Genomic DNA, 24660 nt, shown 5'->3' with positions numbered 1-24660 from the left:
TCATCCCACAAAAAGACTCGCCAACTCGCTTTCCGAAGTAACTATAACAATTCACCTGAGATCCACTCACTGCTGTCTTGCAAATGCTATCAACTAACAAAAAGCTTTCACTTGCAATGAATACTGACCAAACTATCACAATTGATATTTTTGCCACTCTACATGAGAAGGATTCAAGTCAAGGAATATTTTCACCAGTTTTCAAAACAGCTGTGATGAAATGTTCACTTCTGCGTACAAAAACAATCTCGTGAGTAGCCCTTCAGCTCTGACTGTCCAGGCCTTATGTCTGTGTCACCTAAATCAAACCCTACAGTATAGCAGAGTGAAGTGCTGCAGCTGCCTCATTATTTGTCCTTACTTACTGTGTTTGTTCTATTTCTCTCACTGTATACTAGAACCTGAAATGGGTAGGGTAGCTACAAATTACATGATATTTGATCATTTTTATTAGTCCCACAATGAGGAGATTTGCGTCGTTTCAGCAGCAACAGTGGTTGCAGGAAACGAAAAAGAACAAAGGAATAGCATCCTGACTGGGGTGGCTCCCGGTGAAGGATGCTCTGCACAGTGAGAAGTCCACCCTATCTCTGTTGTGGTGGTCTCTGTGGCAGCATCATCTGTGACTGTGGGCTGTAGCACCTCTCGGTGCCAATGATTTCCCACAGGTTGTCTTTCATCGCAAGGATCTTTATTGCCTTTCCATGTCTGTACGCCAGGGGTGCCCAAACTTTTTGGATCGAAGATCTACTTTTTGATCAACTAACCTCACGGGATCTACCCTTACCGGCGCGCGCACGCACACACACACACACACACACACACAAATTTAAGATTTACCTGCTTTATTTTATTTTTTAAATATTTTTTTGGGTGAAAATGAGACTGATTAGTGTGCAGTGTATATTAACACAAAAAATATATTACTAACATGTACAAAGACACACAAATGGTTGTTTGTTTTTTTTTCTTCTCGACACTCCTCGGATTTACTTGGGACCTGTCTTAGATCTACCGGTAGATCAGGATCTACCTAATGGGCACCCCTGCTGTACGCTCACTTAACGCGTGTGTGTGTGTGTGTGTGTGTGTGTGTGTGTGTGTGTGTGTGTGTGTGTGTGTGTGTGTATTGTCATAAGTATCCATATGGGTGTGTTTGAGTGGGATAGGGGAGGTGGGTGTCTTGTGTTTTAAATGTTCTATTTTTTATCACTGTAACACACTATGTGTTGCACTTTTAATCAAGGTAATCATGCGACATTCAAAACTTGGCTCAGTCAAAACTTGAACAATTGAGTTCGTGCAGCTTTCAAACACTGGCCGGACGTGTCTGTTGTGATCAATCAATGCTGTTTTTACATGATTGTGGAATGCCTTACTGCCAATTCGATCCCCCATAGCTATTGGTCTCAAAGTTCTATAGATTCTCAGCAGTCTGTACACCACTGGTTTCTGAGACCAATTTACCGCCCTCAAAAACGAACATCATTCTTGAATGTTTCCAGCCACCAAGTGACCAGAGATTGCAGCCATGTTCATTTGATTTTGCGGCACCGTCTGTATTTTTGTGTTCATTGAAAATGATGACCTTGTCTTGCTTCGCGATGACACAGTGATCTTTTTTGCATACCGTTTTGCATCCAATGGCACTGTAACAATATTTTGATTGCTTTCTCCAGCCATAAAACCCAGTGATGTTCCTGTCAAGGATAACTTTAAGTGGGTGCAGTAACTTTTGCTAAGCATTAGAATTAGGCTCATGTTGAATCCATACCCATCCAGTCAAAAAGAAAGCAAATTAGGTGAACATTGTACTTTATTTGCTTTGAACTTGTGCATCAACTTCAAAGGGTAAACAGTGCACTGAATTTAGTTTTCACAACAAATCGATGTTTTCTTGAATACATTAAAAAAAAATCACGTTGGCTTAACTCTGAATCGTAACTATCATGAATTAGGCTCACAAAATGATTAGGCATCTTGTTGAGACTTTCATCTTTTGTGGAAATACATCCTGTTTTTTTTCCAACTATGTTCTCGATATTCATCTGTCATGTGAAGTAAAAATATTTCTATTTGTAGTTTTTTCTTTTTTTTAACACGATAAAAAAGGTTTTCTTCTTCAAAACATCAATGGGTCACTCTGTGGTAAAAAGAGAGCATCCCAAAGTGAGGAAATTTACTGCAACTCTCATCCTTGAAAGACTGAAAGTCAGCTCAGTGTTTAGGATAGCCTTTTGACTGCCAGTCTGGAGTACCATTCAGCAGGGGCGTAGATGGGGAGGTTTACAGATTTAGTTCCTTTTTCAAGTCGTAACATTTTTTTTTTTTTTTACAACACAGGCCTTGACATTAACACCCAACAACACGTCAATGCGTTTGAATTTCTGCAGTGGCAGCCGACGATTTACTTTTCTGCGTTTGGTATTTGGATACACATTATAGTGCTAAAATGGATCCTCTTTGATCTGTGAGAAATATGAATAACTCTGCATGCTTCACCGTGCATGGTTGGTGAATTTAAAAACAAAACGAAACGGTGTGTTCACGCAAAGGCAGCATTTTTAGTCAACACTCACGAGTCAAGCACTGGAAAGCAGCAGAGGAACTTGAAACCCCTCCTGTGAACTGTCAGTACTAGAGCACTTTTGCGCAGCACACGCACGCATACACAATCGCACGCACACAAACCTTCTAAAAGCGATATGCCACGATAGCTACACACGCTCACACACATTCATTCATTCATTCATTCATTCATTCATTCATCTTCTGAGCCGCTTGATCCTCAATAGGGTCGCGGGGGGTGCTGGAGCCTATCCCAGCCGTCTTCGGGCAGTAGGCGGGGGACACCCTGAATTGGTTGCCAGCCAATAGCAGGGCACACAGAAACGAACAACCATTCACACTCACACTCACACCTAGGGACAATTTACAGTGTTCAATCAGCCTGCCACGCAAGTTTTTGGAATGTGGGAGGAAACCGGAGCACCCGGAGAAAACACACGCAGGCCCGGGGAGAACATGCAAACTCCACACAGGGAGGCTGGAATCGAACCCGGTACCTCTGCACTGTGAAACCGACGTGCTAACCACTGGACTACCGGGCCGCCCACACACATTCAATATTAAACAATTATTTCCACAGGAGACATTAGTTAAAATTTAAACTCATGCTTTAGAAGAGTTGAGATGGTATTCTGGGCATTTTCCTGTGTGTGACGGCAATGTTGGTGTCCATCCACTCGGTTAGGTCACATCCCTCAAACAGCAGCTGAACGAACCGGTCCTTTTATTTTATGGAGCATTGTATGCCTGTGGTCAAAAAACGCATTTCTCACACTGGAGAATGAATGCTCGCATATTGCTGCGGAGGTGCCAAATGCTAACTTTTTAAGCAGTTAGTCTACTGATTATCAGATGCATGATTGGTACTTGGACAGGAAATTTTTCCACTTTCATTTTGTTTTCAGTTGTCTTTTTATTTTTATGTCAGATCTGTTAGACCGAATATGGAACTTAATTGTGCAAAACCCTTATCCTCCCACAACAAAATTGTGGCTGGTGAAAATGTCAAGTGAGTAGTAACTCTGGAAAACCTTGAGCCATGGTGGCTGTTGAGCAAAGTTAATGTCAAGCCCTGCTTGAATGTATCCTCAACATTTGTCACAGACGATTAATCATGTGGACAGCAGGTGAGACAAACAGATTGCTTGCTGCCGGTCAAAAAACCTTGTTGTATTTTTCATGCTGGCATGCACTTATTCTGGGTATGTTGATCCTAGTTTCTCGTGTTGTGGTATTAGTGTTTCCTATTTCAAATTGTCAAAAATGTCAGCTGATGTTGATCAGTTTTCAGTCTAAGCTGATGGCCATGAAAGTTTTGCTTTGCTAAAAGTCATTTGGTTGATTTCATGTAGGACTAAACCATTCAGTATTCACATGGGGGAAAACAGCCTCAAAACCTTTTCATTCATTTTTACTTTGAGTGCAATAAATTTGTTGGATAGATTTTTAACTAACCAAAGTTTTTTGTGTTCAGTCTTGCCATTAGACATTTAGGGCCATATCCCCCCGCCCCCCTTGTGCTCAAATATATTTTTTAAATAGATGCTTACACATTTTCAAGGCATGCCGATTCTCCTGTCCAGACCTCTGACAATGCATAACCACCAAAGAGGTACAGATTGCTGAAGTCTAAAAGTCCGCGGTGGCCCCAATTTCGGGAGCGTGGCGCTTTCATGAGACGTGAATTCCATAGGGATCTATTTGGATAATGTGAAACTATATTGTTTAGTGGATCCGAACGTGATACTAATCGTCGCCAGGAATGTGTGCAAGACTCATTGAATAATAATAATAATAATGTGCATCACTTTCATATTTTGCTTTTCTGGCACACGTAAAGACGCTTCACCGTGAGTACACCAATATGTGTGATACCGAAGGCAAGGTTAGCAAAGTGTCTTGCCCAAGACACGACGACGCGACACGGATACCGGATGACCCGCTTTTCCTTCTAAGTCACGGTCGCCTCATCTAACTGGTTACTTTGATAAGATAAGATATCCTTTATTTGTCCCACAATGGGGAAATTTACAAAGCATGAAGGAGCATGTGTGTTTTTTTGCACTCTGTATTTAATAAATCGAAACAAAGTAATTCATCTGAGTATTATGCTCAAGACTGAATGTCTGTTTGGAGCCAGTACAAAGCAATTGGGAGTTTATCAGATTGCCTAATGATGCGTCCATGTGGTCAAACACACATAAGCAAATCCTAACACACCACACCAGATCAAATAATAAATAACAGAAGATTAAAAATCTATTACTCGATTACAATGACTGTAGTTGTGATCCCCAAACTCCAACCCACCTTCAAGCATTCGGAAATGCTCCTTGCAGGTGAAAAAAAAAAAGCTGCTGGCACTGACTGCTTTTTCACCAATTAAATCTTTCAGGGACATCTTCTCATATTGGGTTACAGGGTGCACGAAAGGGTTAATAGAATCGAATATCAAAGTTTCAGCCGTCGGGGGAATGCAGTAGGGATACATTATGGCCATTGGACAGTCGGTGAGCATATAATGGCCAGGTGTGCCCCCCTCAACCCCTCCCTACCTCCGCATCAGCACAAGGATGCCAATTGACAGAAACGTTGCAGATGAAATCAATCAAAATGTGCAATATGACTGATCGTACTTCAGCCTCTGGAGTGCTTAAAAGGAAAAGGTGCTTCAGTCGTTAGGAGAAAAAGCACTTGACGAAATTTGACAGGCTGAATTTGCCCTGATTTGACGGTCGTTCCACCAAGTGTGCGTCCATTCCATGACGGTGCATTCGTGACATAATTGGTATGGCGGGAGCATGCGGTGCTACGGCCCTTTCTGACTTGAGCACAATTGATACAATATGTCCTTTAGTTATTTAGCTATTCAATATTTACTGTCGTTGTGTTTTACCTTATCCAGTTTGGTTATTTTTAATAAGTGGAACCTTGGGAGAATTATCATTTGCTCATAGAGGTTGCCTTAAGATATGTTTGCACTACTTTTCTGGTGCTCACAACAGCCCCATTTATCCGAAATTTAGTGTGTTGTGGGATTTTAGCCTTTTTTTTTGTTATACGACCATCCCGTTTAGTCTACTGTGGCCTGAAAACTGCCATAGCCACCAAGAACACTGTAAACATAGCTTGACTCCTGAACAATCTGTCCCCACACTTGTGAAATGAGGGCTACGCCCCTGCCCTACGACCATGAATGACACTCCTTATAGTGATGTTCATGATGGTAAAAACCAAGACAAAATGATGGTTCCCTTTGTACAAAACATATTTTCTTACAAATTGTAAATGCACATAAATATTAGATTTGTCGTAAAGAAAATGAAAAAAAGCCACAAGAGACATTACACAGAGCATATTGTCAGAAACTTTAGCATACTCATACACACGTGAGCTTGAGATTTGCTGCCGCAGTGAAAATCCTGTCTTTATAAACCAAGAATTTCATAAATAAAACAATAAATACCTGAATAAATACAATTTCCTAGCGTGTGATTTCCGTGGATCAATGGAGCTGTGCCAATCACATCCTACGATTCCTCTAAATTGAAGATAATGGTGTATGCGCTTCATTTAATCCCGAGTTACGACGACAGGTGGATACAATACATGGAACTCGACAGCTTGCTATATCAGCGCTAAACCATGCATCCTTTGGTTATATTTCTGCATCTTTCCCATACACTACATTTAAAGACTAAAAGTTGTAGTACTCTGAAACAAATAAAACATCACTTATTGCCCGATGGATGAGATCTTTTTTTTTCCTCAATTAATTACACGTTATGTGACAAAGAAATACAGTGCTTCCCCCACACAAATAGAAATCAGCTGCACTCGTTGCAGTCTTTGAGGCTTGGGGCTAACGTGAGTTGAGAGCCTTTTTGCTCCTTCTATCTATGTTTCAAAATAGACAAAACATTTGTTGCTCGTTTCCAGTTCTCTCTATGTAATTTACCTATGGCCATAGCAAAGAAATCTGTGATTAAGATGTTCACGTTGCCGCTGCAGTTTTTAAGTAACTTAATATGACGATGACAGGGTCCATTCCACCATTGTTAAAAATGGAAAATTCCAACCTCTGCCATTAAAACTCCACTACCTGTACTTTGCGCCTTATTATTGTGATAGGAGTCGTGAGGTAACTAGCTGAAATTTCTCCTCGGCTCAAGTTATTTCCACAGGAAATATTATTGAATCCAAGTTAATCTTTAATACGAATGACTTTTTGTCAATGCACTCTCAAGCAACTCTCTCTGCTCAATGTCAAAAATAACCCAAAGTGTACTTCCCTCCCTTTTACCAGTTTCCCCCACGGTTGTTCCAAGTGTCTCTACATGCCTCCTCATTGCGGAGGTGAGGGTGAGAAAGTGATTCCCATTTCATGCCATGGTCTCTTTCCCTGGCAGTCTGCGGTCGTTGAAGGTGTGCATGTTGATAACCTCCTCCGTTTTCACCATGACGGGCGGCTGAGGCTTGTGTTTGAGCCTGCGCTGGCACTTCAGTGACACCCTCAGTTCGTCCACCATGACTCTGCAGAGGGACCTCTGAAGTTGAAAAAAAGGGAAAAAAGGAGGGGGAGACAATAGAATAGAATTGACTTGAGACTTTGCCGCTGTTAACGTCCTATGATCAATCAAATTATTGAGTGTATCCTAATTTTATAAATGTTGAGAATGAGGATGTGTTTGGATGACTCAATGTTATGATCTTGAGTGTATTGGTGTTTGGTGTATTGGTGTTTGGTGGGGGGTTGGATTTGATATGGATGGCAGAATCATGGGTGGATTGAATGGTAATTTATTTTTCTTTGATCATTTCATGAAGAGGGTCAAAATACAGGGCACAGGTATTCACATGTTTATGTTGTATACACATAACACCCCTTGACATGATTTTTTTTGGTTTTCTTTTGGGGGGTTTGACCCCAAAAACTTTTAAGATTTATTGACACGCATGAAGTATTCACAGCCTTTGTTCAGTATTTTGTTGATACACCTTTAGCAGGAATTAGAGCTTCACTTATTTTTGAATATGATGCTATAATCTTGGCACACTTATATTTGGGCAGTCCTACCCATTAATTTTTGCAGCACCTCTGAAGCGCCATCGGGTTGGTTGGGGAGCATTCTTGCAAATTTCTTCAGAGATGTTTGATCTGATTCAAGTGCAGGCTCTGGTTTGGCCACCAAAGAACATTCACAGAGTTGTCTTGAAGCTGCACTTTCGTTGTTTTGGTGAAGTGCTAAAGATTATTGTCCTTTTGGAAGGTATACTTTGCCCCAGTCTGAGGTCCTTAACACACTTGAACAGGTTTTCATTGCTGCGTTCATCTTACCCTCGATCTTGACCAGTCTCCCAGTTTCTACTGCTGAAAACATCTTCATCACATGATGCTGCCATCACCAGGGTTCACTGTCAGGATAGTAGTGCTCAGGTGATGAGCAGTGTCTGGTTTCCTCCAAACATGAGTTCAATCTTGAGCTCATCAGGCCAGAGAATTTTCTTTCTCATTGTTTGAGAGTCCGACAGGTGCCTTTTGGCAAACTTCAGGCAGGATGCCATGTGCCTTTTACGAAGGAGTGGCCTTTATCTGGCTACTCTTCCAGACAGACTTGATTGGTAGAGTGCTACAGAGATGGTTGTCATTCTCAAGGTTCACCTCTCTCAACAGAGGACCACTGGAACTCTGACAGAGTGAACATCCGGTTATCAGTCACCTCCCTAATTTCAACTCCGTCCTCCACTCCAATTGCTCAGTTTAGACTGGCAACCGGCTCTCTGAACTTCTTCCATTTACGGATGATGGAGGCCACTGTGCTCATTGTAAGCGTCAAAGCAGCATGAATGTTTCCGCATCCTTCCCCAGATTTGTACCTCGAGGCAATCTAGTCTTTGATGACTACAGACAATTCATTTCATTCTCTGTTCATGCTCTGACGTAAACTGTAAACTATGGGACCTTATACAGGTCTGTGCCTTTCCAAATCATGTCCAATCAAGTGAATTTACCTCGGGTGGACCCCAATCCATTTCAGCTGGAAGAACTGAAGGATGATCAGTGGGAACATGATGCACTTGAGCACAATTGTGAGTTGAGAAGCAAAGGCTGTGAAAACCGTACATGGGATTCATTCATTCATTCATCTTCAGAGCCGCTTGATCCTTACTAGGGTCGCGGGGGGTGCTGGAGCCTATCCCAGCTGTCTCCGGGCAGTAGGCGGGGGACACCCTGAATCGGTTGCCAGCCAATCGCAGGATACACAGAAACGAACAACCATCCACGCTCACACTCACACATAGGGACAAATTTAGAGCCTCCAATCAGCCTGCCACGCATGTTTTTGGAATGTGGGAGGAAACCGGAGCACCCGGAGAAAACCCACGCAGGCCCGGGGAGAACATGCAAACTCCACACAGGGAGGCCGGAGCTGGAATCGAACCCGGTACCTCTGCACTGTGAAGCCGACGTGCTAACCATTGGGCTACCGGGCCGCTACATGGGATTTCTTCTTATTTTTTATTTTTTATAATTTGTAATGAATTTGAAAAAATATATATACACATGGGTGGATGGCTCAGACACGAGGAACAACATCCGACAGCTCCGTGCAGAAGAGCGCAATACTGAGAACAGCTAAGATCCTACGCAGAACCCTCAAGCAACCAGGCCTCTTGTAGAAGATCCTATGCTATATATATATATATATATATACTGTATATATATATATATATTAGTATATGAAACAATTTTATTTAGGTTAAAAAAAACAATTAGCTACTGTATGTGTTTTATGTATTTAATTTTAATATCTCTTTTAATTCCAAATAGCTTTCATCACTCAGTGTGGCCACGCAAATTCAGCCAGTCACAGATGCCAGGAATCAGGCGTGTTATTTGTTAGCTCTGTTGTTGACCACGGACACACTCAACTTTTGCTAAACGTTGATAGGAGATATACTGCGGTCATTCTCAACCTGTGTTGAGCTATTCTCGTGCTGTGATTTCATATTAAGTCAATCCAGTTTGTGTCGATAAGGCAGAATTTGGACAGCATACATGCCAAACAAAAGTGGACGAACAATGTGAGACAAAATAATTATTGCAGTCTGTGGGCACGGGAACTTCAGCAGGAGCACAATGTGAAGTGAGGAACTTGTAGCTGGGAAGTAAGACGTACCAACATAGCAATAGTTTGAGCATAAGACCCAGCCAGCTGAATGACGGGCAGTCATACATTTTTTTATTCATTAATGTCAGATAAGAAGATGTTATATTTATATTTTATTTGTACAATTTTTGGGGGGTTTAAATTATTTTGTCCAATGAATTTTAGCTCGACCCAGGACACGCTGAAAAGTCTATGTCACCCAGCTGGCCTGGGAACGCCTCGGGATCCGCCAGGAAGAGCTCGAAGAAGTGGCTGGGGAGAGGGAAGTCTGGGCTTCACTCCTAAAGCTGCTGCCCCCGCGACCCGACCCCGGATAAACGGTGGAAAATGGATGGATGGATGGAATTTTAGCTCTGTTGGGTGTCAACTATAAATATACAAGTTGAAGTATTTTGCACCGTGAGTACTGAATGAATTTCCCTTTTTTAGTCAACTACACAAATAAAATGCCCTCCCTCCCACCACAGTATTTCAATTTATTGAGATGTATCTGTACATACTTACATATACCCATTTATGCACAAATGCGTCATCATGTGTGGTCATAGATGAAAACCGGAACCACACTGTAGCCATTCATTTATCCCCACTCCCCATCTGTAAAATTAAATGGCACTGCAGTGGTTTCGCAGTAAAAGCTATACAGGCTCCAGGCTTTGTAGTGCGCTGGGCCCTCTGTGCTCAGGCTCAGGGGACACATTGCCATCAAATCTGCCTGCTGGTGGTTTGTTGGATTGATAGCAGCAGCTTAGGGTCATTGGATTACAGAGTTTTTATGATGCTCAACAATCAGCAGCTGTGCCACAGCTCTGAGGAAGAGCCCGTTTCCACGGTGGAGAATGGCAACGTAATGTGATTCAGGAAGTGGGAATTGAAAAGCAAAAAGCTGCATGTAGGCACCATTATACAAACGAATAAAAGGTAATAAATCACTATATCTAAGCATTTACTGATATTTCATCACTCTCAGTTTAAGATATAACAGTATCACTAATCAGAAAATGTTTTTGTTTTCTCAACAGTAAATCCCGTGAATTGTGAGGTATCTTTGTTTGTTTTAAGCGCACCAACAATAATTGCAAATATACAATTGAGATAGTAGTAATAGTTTGAATGCTATTTGGCACGATTGCCAGTCATGGTAGAGACAACCATAACCACCCTGAGATATTTTAGTTTATTTTTCTTGGTTTATATATTTTGGTTTGTTTACCATTCCCCGAAAAATCAATGTCTACATGTCGTGGATATAAGAGACACAGGTGGTGAATGTTGGATGTTATTTTGTTTGTTAGTTTTTTTTTTAATTTATTTTTTATTTTAATTCTCTGATAACGTGTGAGTTCTGTCCAGGCAACTTCATTTCCTAATGATGAGGGTGACAGTATGTAGTTAGAGTTAAATGAAATGTTTTAATTAGACCCCTGGTCAGTTTTGACCTTTAGATAGCTAGATAGGTCGGTAGAAAGGTCCTTAATGTTATGCAGAAGTATCGCATTTTTATTCAACAGTATCAGTGACTCGCCTGTGACCATGGTGAGGACAAGCAGTTCGGAAAATAGATGACTGGTTTAAGTGACTCGGTTTATTCTTCTCTGTGTGTGCCTGCTGTGATATGACTTGATAGCATGGACAATATCCTCCGATGCAAATCATGGCACAATCATTAACTGCCAAGGCAATTCATGATTCATGAAGCTTATGCAGCTTCGGGTGAGATTGCATGTGTTTAATATGTCAGAACTGGGAACAAAAAATATCAAACTAATTCGACATATTTGATAGATTTACAAATACATGCACCTCATGAACAGCAGTGAAATGCCAAATGTAGAAACACATAACATGAAAAGCAGCCTCTGGTAGAAACCAACAACTTGGCTGTCGCATTCAAGCACTACTCCTAACACGTGAATGTTATCATAGTCCATCTTTTTCAAACAGCCTTAACATTCAAATTTGATGCTTGAGGGGTTTTTGCAGTTAAATGGTTTTGTATACAAAGCATCACTAGTCAGTATCGAAAGAGTTCAGAGACCAGCTCTCACTGTGACAGGAACAGAAAAAAAAAAGAATATCTGTTCACATGTTGACTCCGAAAGGAGGTTTGCGGAAGTTGTAGGCGTAGGCAAAAATCAGTACGGCAGGATTACTTGAATTATCATAGGGAGCTTTGTTACTCCATTGCCCGTCACGACACCTCATGTAGAGGCTAACATGAGTTACTTGTCATCTCCAGTTTTGTTAAGCTTAGTTTACTGACACAAAACTTTACACGTGCATATGTGCGCATCCACAAACATGCAAATGTGCAGTCGTGTTGGTGCATCTGTGTGCGTGTGTGCCTGCATGCACAATGGGGGATGATAACATGGGTTCCTCACAGCCGTCCCAATGCCAGTCTGGTCCCTGCGCCCCCAAAGCCAGGTTAGTCTGCAGCAGCCTCAGCAGTAGGAAAGAAGAGAAGGAAAAAGAAGCAAGAGGAGGAAGAGGGGGAGGAGGAGTAGCGGGAGTAGAAAGCAGAGGAGGAGCTAAGGGAGGGAGACAAAAGAGGGCAGGGCAGGAGTGGAGCAGGAAGTGGATCAGGAGAGGGACGAAGGGGATAATTATGGTAATCATGGAAATCTGACAAACTAGCATGGAGATGATAATCCATTTTAAATCAATGATGCATTTAAATGAGTAGATAGACTTAAGAATAGTGGGTGGGGTTATGTTTTATGCATTTGTTGCAATGTACATTCATCCATCCAACCAGCCATTCATTTTCAACACCGCTTATCTTGAACAGGGTTGCGGGGAGTTGCTGGAGCCTATCACAGCTGATTTAGGGCAGAAGGCAGGCTACACCCTCAACTGGTCGCCAGTCAGTCGCAGGGAAGTTGGGATGTATATTGTTCCTTAATTTATGTTGTATATAGTATAAGCTATGAAGAAAAATTCTAATTTTAAAAACAATTGAACCACTGTACATGGAAAAAGTACAGTTTAGAGCTAAAATATATATTTTTTCAATATTTTGCATCGCATGCATAAAATGTCTGCCGTTTCCTGGCGCACTCCGACAGGATTTTCTTTTGGCGAGAGCTTCAAAAATCAAGAGTAAAAACTCTAAACAGATGACAATGGGAATTCATATGACTATTAACAGAAACCCTTTCAAAGTTATGACAAGAGCACTGACAAAAAAACCAACAAAAAAACATGCAAATGGTGACATCCAGATCAATTTCTTACATTGCTCATGTAAGCATTTCTTGTAAAAATCAAAATTTGGTTTTGTTTTGAATGACAGGCCCATAGAATGACCGTAACAGCAAATTTCATTATTTAATTTTAAGGATACGAGGTTATTGTGTAATAAATAACGAGACAGTGTTTCTTGTGTACAAATTCTGAAAATGGTTAGAGGACATAAATGTAAAAACAATCGGCAAACATTATTAAATTTATTTCAACCCATGTTAATGCTCCTTATTTATTTTCTCAAGAGAATTGCTAGGATAGCTTGTGCAAACTTGTGTTTGTATGACCAAACATTTTGGGACCTTGCTATCGTTGAATTTGAAACAACTCAATACTCAAGTGAATATAATTTGAAAGCAAAAAGCATATAACTTAATAAAAAGTAATAAAGGACAATAAGAATAAACTATAATAATAATTAAAAAAAAACAATGAAGAAAAACAGAGAAAAAAAACATGGTTTATTCCTGCTGTGCATGCCTTGGCCCCTTAGGGCAGTGTGGTGCCGTGCATGCATCGAGTGCACACTTATAATGAGATAAGAAAAAAGTTGCGATCGAAATATATAACAATTTTTTTTAATAACACATTTTTCATTTGGAAGAATGGTTGCGTTTGAGTATTTTTATATATTTCATGTGTGTATGTGTCTCTAAAACGTTTGAGTGCCAATATTCGTTATTTGAAGGGATATCACTCCCGAAAACTATGCTAATTTCCTGTTAGCAAGTCAATAGAATTTTACATTGGCTTTGTCATGTTTCGGTTTGTGACCAATAGGTGGCACTGTAGGGCTCTCCCTGAAGCTACACACCTGTTGGTCATTAGGACGTTAGCTTTTTAAAAGGACTCCTGACATGACCACTCGGTGTCGGGTCATTGTTTGTCTGTTCCTGTCATGTTTTGGTCACTGCTAGGTTTTAGCTTCAGTCATGATTTTTGTTTGATACTTTGGATTCATTGTGTTCTTAGAACTTTGTTTGTTTAGGATTTAGTTTCTTTGTGTTTTTATCAATTCACCCTGCTCCTCCCTCCTGCCTGCTTTTTGGGGTCCACCACCTCCTTGCAACCTGACAGACTTAGGTTGGCGCTTAGATTATACTCAATTATTTTTAGTTTTATGTTTCATAATCTCCAACCAGATGTCATTACATTTTACAGCATGCTCAGAGATGGCAGGTTCACATATCCGTTGCACACTTGCTATGCAAGCGACCTCGTGCATGTCACTTATATTCATGTTTGCTTATAACGTTTTAAAAATCGAAAGAAGTCTAACTCGAAACAATTACATTTTGACTATTTTGCCATTCGTAGCAAAAACATAATACCTTGAAAAAATGAAACGGTTTATCGTTTATGGTACATACCATGAGTGTAGTGAATTAGTGTGTGAATGAATGAATGAATGAATGAATGTAAAGCTTCGTAAAGAATTTGGGCACCGTATTGCGTTGCTAAAGCTCTATATAAATGCACTCCACTTACCATCAGTTTAAAAGAGTGTGTAAGGCTCATCCCCAGTACTAAAATGAGGCGATGCTTCTGTCTAATGTCACAGAACAGAAGTAATTATAAAATGCAAATTGTCGTGTGCGCTATCAAGCATGTGGAAAACAACAGATACTCAACATTACATTTTTTAAGTCGACACTTTTAGTTACTTAGTTAAAAACAAACAACACATTCAAAATTCTATGTCAGCACCCTGAAGCATAAAAAGTATAGATTTATGTTGATAGTTTATTTTCACAGATAAGCTTCATGCTGACTGGAACATCAATGTGAATCACTTGCTTGGCGTCTGTGCGGGCATCATATGTTCAATTCTCAATTTGTGTGGACTAACTATAATGGCTGTCTGCTGTGCCTTTCTAAAAGAGAGCAAAAGGCGAGATGAAAGGAGAGATTCACTACATACTTTTTTATGATGACATCTTTTGCATGTGAAAAAGTACCGGTAATTGTTCCACCCTAGTTTAATCATAAATTTAATTATTCACTACACTTTTGGAAAATGAATTACATGTTAATGGCCATGCCTGATTACCACCGGCTTTGTCGAATCAAGAATTCACTTAAATAGTGCTGGTCAGAAAATTGAAGAAGGCTACATGATCTGAATAAACAAAACAAAAGAAAAAAATCTTCAAAGCTAGTAGAAATACAAGAACCAATTTGAAAAAGGTTACAATGTCATTTCCGAGGCACGCTGCGTGGGGCAATTGGATTGTTCAGCGGCATTTGGTTATGTTGCTCTGTGGCTGGTTTTACAAACCCAGCGATTTGCAACAATCCAAAGAGATAATGAAAAGGTCGTTTAAAGAAGAATCCAAGAAGTTAAAGAATATGTTCTTTTTCTTCCTCACAGAGGTGTCTAACAGGGTTTTTTTTGCACACAACCTTGAATGCCACCTTCAGAAAATCTCTTTTTGTGACTTGATGAGTTTGAAAATTAACATTGATTATCTGCTTATGTTGATAATAATAAGAGACCTGAAAATGCCAGTGCATTAATGTCCTGGTAAATAAGAATAAAACGTTTTCTGTTGTGTCCTCAACTGAACTGGGGAAAGAGAGAAGGGCTCCCGTTCTTCCATAAAATTCCAGTCTTGTGTGTTAATATGCTGTTATCCATCCATCCATCCATCCATCGAATTTCCGATCCGCTTATCCTCACAAGGGTTGTGGGGGTGCTGGAGCCTATCCCAGCTGTCTTCGGGCACTAGGCAGGGGACACTCTAAACCGGCTGCCACCCAATCGCAGGTCACACATAGACGAACAATCATCCGCACTCACACTCACACCGAGGGACAATTTTGAGTGTTCAATCAGCCTGCCATGCATGTTTTTTGGAATGTGGGAGGAAACCGGAGTACCCAGAGAAAACCCACACAGGCCCGGGGAGAACACACAAACTCCACACAGGGAGGCTGGAGCTAAAATTGAACCCAGTACCTCTGCACTGTGAGGTTGACGCGCTAACCACTGGACCTCCGGGTCGCCAATATGCTGTCAATGTTCATTATTTTAGTAATTTGCTCAAGTCCTATTGTTTGCTCAGTGATGCTTCTGAATGTCATTAGCTGTTGTGTTTGTAAACGCGTTTCGGTGCTGTGTTTTTGCACATTGAGTTACTTTCTGTATGTAAATAAAGCTACTTTGCCTTCCCTTGCCTGAAATAACCTTGTGGCATCTTGAGCAACTATACCAGAATCAGAATCAGAATCATCTTTATTGGGCAAGTATGTAGAACACACAAGGAATTTGTCTCCAGTATAACACTCTGCACTAGTATCATCGTAAATAACAAAATCATTGAACCATTTTAGAGTAACCAGTAGTTTTGTAGTACCATTTTGTAGTACAAGAAGAGTGACTACGTCAGTGACTGTTTAAGGAGTTAATGGCTAGAGGGAAGAAGTTGTTTAAGTGTCTACTGGATTTGGTGCGCATGGATCTGTAGCGTGTGCCTGAGGGGAGTGGCTTGAAAAGGGAGTGGGCAGGGTGCGAGGGATACAGGAGGATTTTCTGTGACCTTGTCTTGATTCTTGCAGTGTGCAAGTCCTTAAGAGTGGGTAGGGCGGTGCCAACAATTTTCTCCGCCGTCCTAACTGTCCGTTGAAGTCGGATTTTGTCCTTTTTTGTGGCGGCCCCAAACCAAACCGTGATGGAAGAACACAGGATTGATTCGATGACTGCTGTGTATACACTGAAAAATGTTTTTTCTGGCTTGGAATGATTTGGATTGGGTGATATAGTCGGTATGGTTCTTACCCAGAGATGATGGGGCTCTGACCTGAGCCTTGTCCACCTGGTCAGCCGAACAGCTACTTTTAGGATCCAGTGTGTGTGTGTGTGTGTGTGTGTGTTTTGGAGGACAGTGGGGGGTGGAGTGGACCCTGTATCTCTGGAGGGGAAAACTGTCTGCAGCAGAGATGTTACCTCCACTTGCAAGTAGTTTAAGGAAGACGCTCAACCTTACCACCAAATATGACTTTCCTGATCTCTACCTGATGCCTGATTTCAAGGATCTTGGTGAATGTACCTGTATGCTGACAGACTGGAAGGCAACCCCAACAGCCCCGTAGAAGACTTTGTTCAAGCCACTATGGTCTGTTTTGGAGGGTTTTGCGACACATCCATCCATTTTCTGGCCTGCGTTATCCTCACAAGGGTCGCGGGGCATGTTGGAGCCTATCCCAGCTGTCTTTGGGCAGCAGGCGGGGCACCCTGAACCGGTTGCCAGCCAATCGCAGGGCACACAGAGAACAACTAACCACTGTCATGATTCGGTTTAGGGACCAACAGGTGGCACTGTAGGGCTCCCCTGGCAGCTGCACACCTGTTGGTCATAGGTAATTTGGGCCTTAAAAGGACTCCCAACCCGAACACTCAGTGTCGGGTCATTGTTGCTTCTTGCTACTGTCATGTTTGTTTCAGTCATGTTTAGCTCATTGTTATGTTTTCGCTTCAGTCATGTTTTGGTCATGTTTTTGTTATTGAGAGTTTTTAGTTTCTGCCATGGTGTTTGTTTGTTACTTTGGATTCGTTTTGTTTTCATTACTTTGTTTAGGATTTAGTTTTCTGTGTTTTATCAATACACTTCTTCAAGTTCACCATGCATGTTTTTTGGAATGTGGGAGAAAACCGGAGTACACGGAGAAAACCTACGCAGGCACGGGGAGAACATGCAACCTCCACACAGGGAGCTGGAATCGAACCTGGTACCTCTGCTCTGTGAAGCCTACGTGCTCAATCACTCATACACCGGGCCATCTATTGCAACACTTTCTATTTTTAAATCTGATGTTACTGTTTTGTTTTTTATAAGCGTTCAGTGGTAAGTGTTCAAGACTAATGGCCAAACCCCACGGCTTTTTTGTCGTTCATGACGGCTACTGTGTCAGACTATCAGATAAATATCGTTCAGTAATTTGCACCGGGGTCGATGTCACACTACAAGCCTGTCACCACCCAATTGTTACGTGCTTCCATCAAAATTCAGTCTATCAGCCAGATCTGTTGGGGAGGCGGGACAAGTATCTTTCAAAATCATGTCAACGGACGCATTATGTGCCTGTGTGTTCAGAAAAGTCCCCCATTAAAAATAAAGTTTAAAAAAAAGTATGGATCCATTCCTGGATGGTGGGGAGAGGATGGGATGGACCTTTGCTAATCAGCTACTAGCTCTGCAATGAGCAAATGTCAGATGAGGTGAGATGCTATGGATACTTTCCAATGTTTCCCATTTTGTTTGTCACTTTATAACACCACATTGTGATTGTGTGAGCCTTGTCAGTTTCTCGTCATAAGTAGGACGGATCTGTCTTTCTCTTGGTCAATGCCGAAGGACCAATAGAAGGACGACATTGCACATGTGGACTATGCGGAAAGATACTGACATGCCATACTTTCCTCATGGTAGTCATGAAGCATCCCATACATCAGCCGAACAATTATTGAGTATGTCACACTGGCTATAAGACACTCCATTTGTCCGCGACATGTCTGTCGGCTCAAAATCGACAATATTTTGAACCTCTTTGGCCACCGTTTTCATCTGGTCCAGTGTTATTTAAGGCCAAAGATGTTGAATGTGCCCACTCTGTTTTTGTAGTAGGACTTGCCTTTTAGGCAATATAGTGGAACTCGAAGGAAGCCGTGGCTTTATTGGGCACCACAAAATCAAAACTTTAATACACTGCAATGATTAGAAATTAAGTATTACTAACAACTCATCAAATGTAAGCACTAAAATCGATTCGGATGAAAACCAATGCCTGTCATCACTCTTACAAATGACAATAGATTAAAGTAATTTTAAAGACACTGTCACTTTTTTTGTTTTTAAAAGAAAAAATTATTTTCTTTTTTTTCTTTAATAGTGCACATCATAAACCCGACAACCCACCATAATGATGCTGTGACATAGAGTGCAGAGGCCAGCCACATACGATGGAAGGAGATCCTAAAATGATTATGTGTGGATTCAAGGATTATGTTTTTGATCAAATCAGGAGAAAGCGAATGGCAACATGCAACTCAAAGCAAATTTTGATTGTGATGGGGGAAAACTGTTTGTGACCATTAAAACTTTGAACGTCCGGCGAACGTCTTTGCGACCTTTTTCACTCTTTAACGAACCCTGACGATAAAACAACCTTCACTACATTGGCAATCATACACAAGCCTCGGCTGCTCAGTGTAATACCGCCTCAAGAAGCCTGACATTCTATCACTTACCATGACTTGATGTCTTAGTCACTGACCTTGAACCTTGCTCAGATCTGTTTAGCTGTCAGTTTTATGACAGAAAAGTCTGGATGAAACATTTTCCCACATTTTTTAAGACCTTTTTGCGGTGGATCAAATCGTCAGAGGCTGCCTCGCCATCAGCTACTATTACTACTTTTCATGCAACTACATTTTCTTGATAACCGGCTGTCTAAAAAAATGTTTTATTGGTTAATGAGCAGAGAAGTTTAGCTGAGTGGTCTGCAACACTACTGGTGCAGGGTGAGTAGAGAGAAGAATAGGATTTTGTGACTTTTGAAATGGATCATGTAGCATGAAAATCTTCGTGCATGTGCCTGGTTTTAACCTGCTGACTGTGTACTACCAGCACTATTATGTTTTATTTCATATTTTTTGAATCTCTTTGCAAATACAATTCCAGTGAAGTTGGAACGTTGTGCAAAATGTAAATTAAAATGGAACTCATTGCTTTGCAAATCATCTCCAACCTATTTACAATTGAATACACTCCAAAGACAAGACACTGAATATTCAAATTGTTGAAAATCGTCCTCCACCCACCTCCCAAATACCACATTCTGTCGATTTGATGCCTGCAACACATTCCCAAAAAGCTGGGACAGAGGCAACAAAGCCCAAAAATTGAGGAATGCTCCAAAAAATATCTTTGTGGAACATCCCACAGGTGAACGTGTTAATTTGAAGAAGGTGAGTGTCATGATTCGGTATAATGCTCACTTTTCCACAAGAAGGGAGGGAGCGGGCTTAACCACTTTGTGAACAACTGTGTGAGAAAATAGTTTCACAATAGAGAAAATTGTGATTTCATCATCTACGGTCCATTATATCATCATAAGATTCAGAGAATCTGGAGAAATCTCTGCACTTAAAGGGCACTGCATTCAAAAGCCGCGTCATTGTGAAAATAATATTGGCACGTGGCCTTTGGAACACTTTGGGAAACCATCACAGCTAACACAGTTGTTCGCCACATCGCCACATCGCCACATCTACATATTGTGTAAAGTAAAAGCCACCCAGAAAAGCCACCGGCGCTCTGGACCCAAGCTCATCTGAGATGGACTGAAGCCAAGTGGAAAAGTGTGTTCCTTTGAAATTGTTTTGGGAGTCATGGATGTCATGTCCTCTGGACCACCCGGATTGATATCAGGGCAACGTTGAAAAGACAGCATCTGTGATGGTATGGGGTTGTGTTGGAGTTCATGGCTTGGGCAACTTGCACATCTGTGAAGACACCGTTCATTCTGAAACGTACACAGTGTCCAGGTTTTGGAGCAGAATATGTTGCCAACCAAGCGACACCTTTTTCTGGTCTGTTCCTGCTTATTTCAACAAGACAATACCATTTCAACATGTGTCAACAAACATGGCTCGTAGTAAAAGAGTGCAAGTACTAGACCGGCCTGCCTGCAGTCCAGCCCTGTCCACCACTGAAAATGTGATGCACAATATCAAGCGTAAAACATGAAACACCATGAGGTGCCAAACTGTTGAGTGAGTTTTCCATCAATCAAGAATGGGAAAAGAATTCCACCTACGAAGCTTCAACAGTTACTGTCCTCAGTTCCTAACCGTTCATTGAATCTTGTTAAAATAAAAAGTGATGTCAGATGTCGTAAACATGCCCCTGTCCCAGTTTATGGGGAAATTTGTTGTTAAAAAAAATAAGTTTATCATTAGCTCTCACCCGTCTTTGTCGTGCATTCAATTGGTTGGAAATTATTTGCAAATGATTGTATTCTGTTTCTATCCACGGTTGACATAACACGTCAACTCCACTAGAATTGGGGTTTGCATGTTTGTACTACATCATCTAAAGTGTGACAATCAATGTGTGGCAGTTTTAGATATTGTCAAAGTTTCTTGAGTGTATCTTGAGGTCATTTGCGATGGTGGTTAAAGTCTAGCTTGGATCCATGGTGACAGCAGAATTCCTCACGTTTCTTATCTCGTTGTCGCCATTGGGCCTAAGTGAATAAATGCAAAAAAACCAACCCTTATCTTCCTGCATATTGTAGAGCACTGGAATGATCATGTGAACAATAACAGAGAGTCATGTGCTATTCATTTTGCAAACTTGTGGAATTAGCATTACCATACGTTTCACTTCATTTTGTTGAGATATTTCTGCCATGAAAGTCATTCAAGGCACACTGGGTAAGAAAATGTTGCTCTTATTCGTTGATATAACAAATGGTCCTACCTTTTCGAGTTCGGCGCTTTGCTTGGACTTGTAAAGAAACTCTCCCACTGCCACGAACACGGAGAGCACAAGTCCGGCGGCTAAAACTATGAAGATTCCGCCAATGTTCTGCACCCCGAGGGCACTGGCCTCCTTACTTTCCTCTTCCGGGCAGCCGTTTCCTCGCCACCACCTCTCCTTCATCATGTGCAGCTTGCCTTCCTCCTGAAGCTGCAGGATGGCAATAGTGATCTTGTCTCTGTATGGAGAGCCTGGAGAGACAGAAGACTGTCTCAGAAATCATGGCATTGCAATCTTAGCTCTTTTTCAAAACTGAAGGAGTGAGGTAGATGCAAACTTGCGAGACAAATCGACTCACATATACCGGTTTGCAATCTCTTCAGTCCTTCTTGCCAAGCTTCACATTTCCAAAAACGATCACAATTTATTGTCCCTCGAGACAATAAAAACAGCAGCTATGACAGCAAGGTTGAAAACTGAGATAAAGGAGCTGCTGCATAGATGCCTGTGGATACTCCTGATCTCTGTGGTGACTTCTTCACTTTAGAAATTCCACCATAGATTCGAAAATTATTTCCCTCAACCAAGCTGCAAAGGGTTTATTTCACTTTTTCAATCAGATTTGAAAGCCACGCCAAGAACACTGAATCTCTGACATTAAAATGGGAGGCAAAGCCATCAACCAACAACACCCCCTCCGTTGAGCCCTCTTTTAAGTTGCCGACAAGAAAAAACGGGGCCATTTTGTCTTGTTGACACTTAAATCCCATTTTCACCTTATCCCATTGGCAAAACATTACAATCGTTATTTAATGTCCAACAATTTAACATATGGATGGTACACAGTGTATTTTTCATGTGTGAACAAAGTGTCCAGTGTTGTCTGGTAGTTATTCTTGTTGTAATGTATATCGAATACTGTATGTATGTATGTATGTTGTGTTACTTAGTTTGCCTCATAGGAGAAATATGATGTATCCGATTGAGGGTACCAGTTATTCAAGGACCAGCTCCCCAATTACAAACAAATGCACTTAAATGCTTATATGACACTGACAGATGTTCTATAGGCTTTTCTTGCCATGTTTTTCTTTCTGGCACAGGGGTGTCAAACTCATTTTTTGTCGTGGGCTACTTTGTAGTCACAGTTTCCCTCGGAGGGCCATTGTGACTGTGAAACCATTTCAGTGTTTAATCACCTTCTCGTATTATTACATATCCAGTACACAATTAATAGATAACTCATTTTGAAATCAATCAGTCTAGGAGAGTAGTTTGTTCTACTGTTGTTCAAGTTTCTGTAATAATGTAAAACAAGAAAATGTTTGCAGTAGCTCAACAAGATGATTTATTGCACATGACAATTTGAAATTCTTCATAGATTTTAGCATGTGTCATGGAAGTTGACCTGGTTGAATTGCTTTTCGCAGGCCACATAAAATGATGTGGCAGACTCGATTTGGGCCCGGGGCCTTGAGTTTGACACTTGTGTTTTAGTAGAATCCTATACAATACAAATATCGGCCGCTATTTCAAACTGTTCAGAAGTCCTTCAACCTTGTCTAAAGATGTAGAAAAGCACCTCCTTTTGTTGATGACCCTTGTTCTATTTGCGCCAACCTCGGTTTAGTCGGACCATAAGAAATCTCTCCCAAATCTATGTGAGAAAACCGATGAAACCAATGTTGAACTTTATTCACACGCTTTTTTATGTTTTTCTTCTGAAATTAAATTGAATCCATCTGTCCGTCCAGCCATATATCGGTCAAGGCTCTTTACAAAAACAGAGATAAATCAACCTTGTCTTGTAAGCGACCCGAATTCTCTCATCAATGATTCCTGTCCCACCGGAATGGTTTCTGACCCAAACAGAACCACCACTGCAATAGGGGTTATGCGCAACCAACAAACCAGATTAAGCGATTCGAGGACAAGAGAATGGGACTAACCACCTGTTTTTCATCATCATCTACTCATCACTACGCAAAGATTATTATTAAAATATTGATCCGATCATTGTTGTCAACACTTCAGTAAAACAATTACCATATTGGCCCGAATATAAGACAGTGTTTTTTGCATTGCAATAAGACTGAAAAAGTGGGCGTCGTCTTATATTCGGGGTCTAAATGGCGCCAGATATCATTGAAGCGAATGTTGAATTTGACTCTCCGAGCCAAAGTGAACCCCTGTCACGTGGAATAAAAATAAAATAGCGGTAGCACGAAGACGAAAAATAAATAGCGGTATGAAAGAAAAGAGAAGAAAATAACAGAAGAGATAACAGAAAATGGAGAAACTTAGCGACAATCTAGAGAAAAGTGGGTCGAAGATCGCCCAGGTTAACCGGCAGCTGAGGAGAAGTTATGATGTAATTTACGTTTCAAAAACCAGAAGCCATTCATTTACGAATGTGATTGCACTTTAGTTTACGTATTTAAATGTTCAGATATTAAGACTTGAATGAGACAAAATAACATGCTTTTTCTCTCAAATATATTATAATCATTTTATTTAAATGAACTGTAATTATTTTCTGTATAAAAATTAATTTGGTGTTCAAAAAGTATTTTTTCAAACTTGAGTCTTGAAAAAGAGGGGGTCGTCTTATAATCAGGGCCCTCTTATCTTCGGGCCAATACGGTATAGAACATTACATGTCATGTGTATGCCATTGCGGTTGTATCAAAAAGGTTTCAACTTCCCTTGTTAATGGGGCAAAAAGGTGCCTTGAGATGCCTCGGTCTGTCTGTGTGCACTTTCTGCGAGGAGATTAATCCCCTCGCTCTGCTTTCTTTTGTGTCTGTGATCTGCATCTTCTGGCCCTACGTGTCTAAACATACTGTAGTAGCCGCTGATGTGATGAATTTCAAAGGGTGCGAGCGCATCCGATGCAGAGTGAGGACGAGGAAGAGCAGGGGAAATTATCAGTGAAGGTGTGAAGGAGGGGAGACAAACAAAAGAGAGAAGGAAGGGGAAGGAGGAGAGGAACAACTGAGGAAGGAGAGCAAGAAAAGAAGGAGGCCCGAGTCGTGTTTTATACTTTACCTGATTGAATATTGAGGGTGTTGGGCAAAGTTGATATGTTTGCATTTTATTTTGTGAAATCAGGACTGTGGATGGTATATGAAACAATAACTGTCGGCCTTGGTTGGTGACTGTTCAGGTTCATGGCAACCTCTTTCAATGCA

General features: G+C 41.1%; 1 protein-coding gene across 3 annotated transcripts in view; it reads right to left on the bottom strand.

Annotated features, from left to right (window-relative positions):
* Positions 1–1798: 1798 nt before the first annotated feature.
* The window catches only part of grik2 (glutamate receptor, ionotropic, kainate 2), a 153345-nt gene continuing 130483 nt past the window's right edge, over positions 1799–24660 (bottom strand). For 2 of the 3 annotated variants that reach the window (XM_052066424.1, XM_052066423.1), the window contains exons 16-18: positions 21470–21720; positions 21206–21233; positions 1799–7115 (exon numbers count right to left, since the gene is read on the bottom strand). In XM_052066424.1, the coding sequence (XP_051922384.1) occupies positions 6868–7115; positions 21206–21233; positions 21470–21720 (527 nt within the window). In that variant the 3' untranslated portion in view covers positions 1799–6867. The remainder of the gene's footprint in view (positions 7116–21205; positions 21234–21469; positions 21721–24660) is intronic. The other variant, XM_052066425.1, reaches the window with a different exon arrangement.

The sequence above is a fragment of the Hippocampus zosterae genome, chromosome 5 (genome assembly GCF_025434085.1).
Source record: "Hippocampus zosterae strain Florida chromosome 5, ASM2543408v3, whole genome shotgun sequence".
Classification (NCBI taxonomy): Eukaryota; Metazoa; Chordata; class Actinopteri; order Syngnathiformes; family Syngnathidae; genus Hippocampus; species Hippocampus zosterae.
Note: the sequence above shows the minus strand (reverse complement) of the source record. Positions and strands in the feature narration are given on the sequence as shown.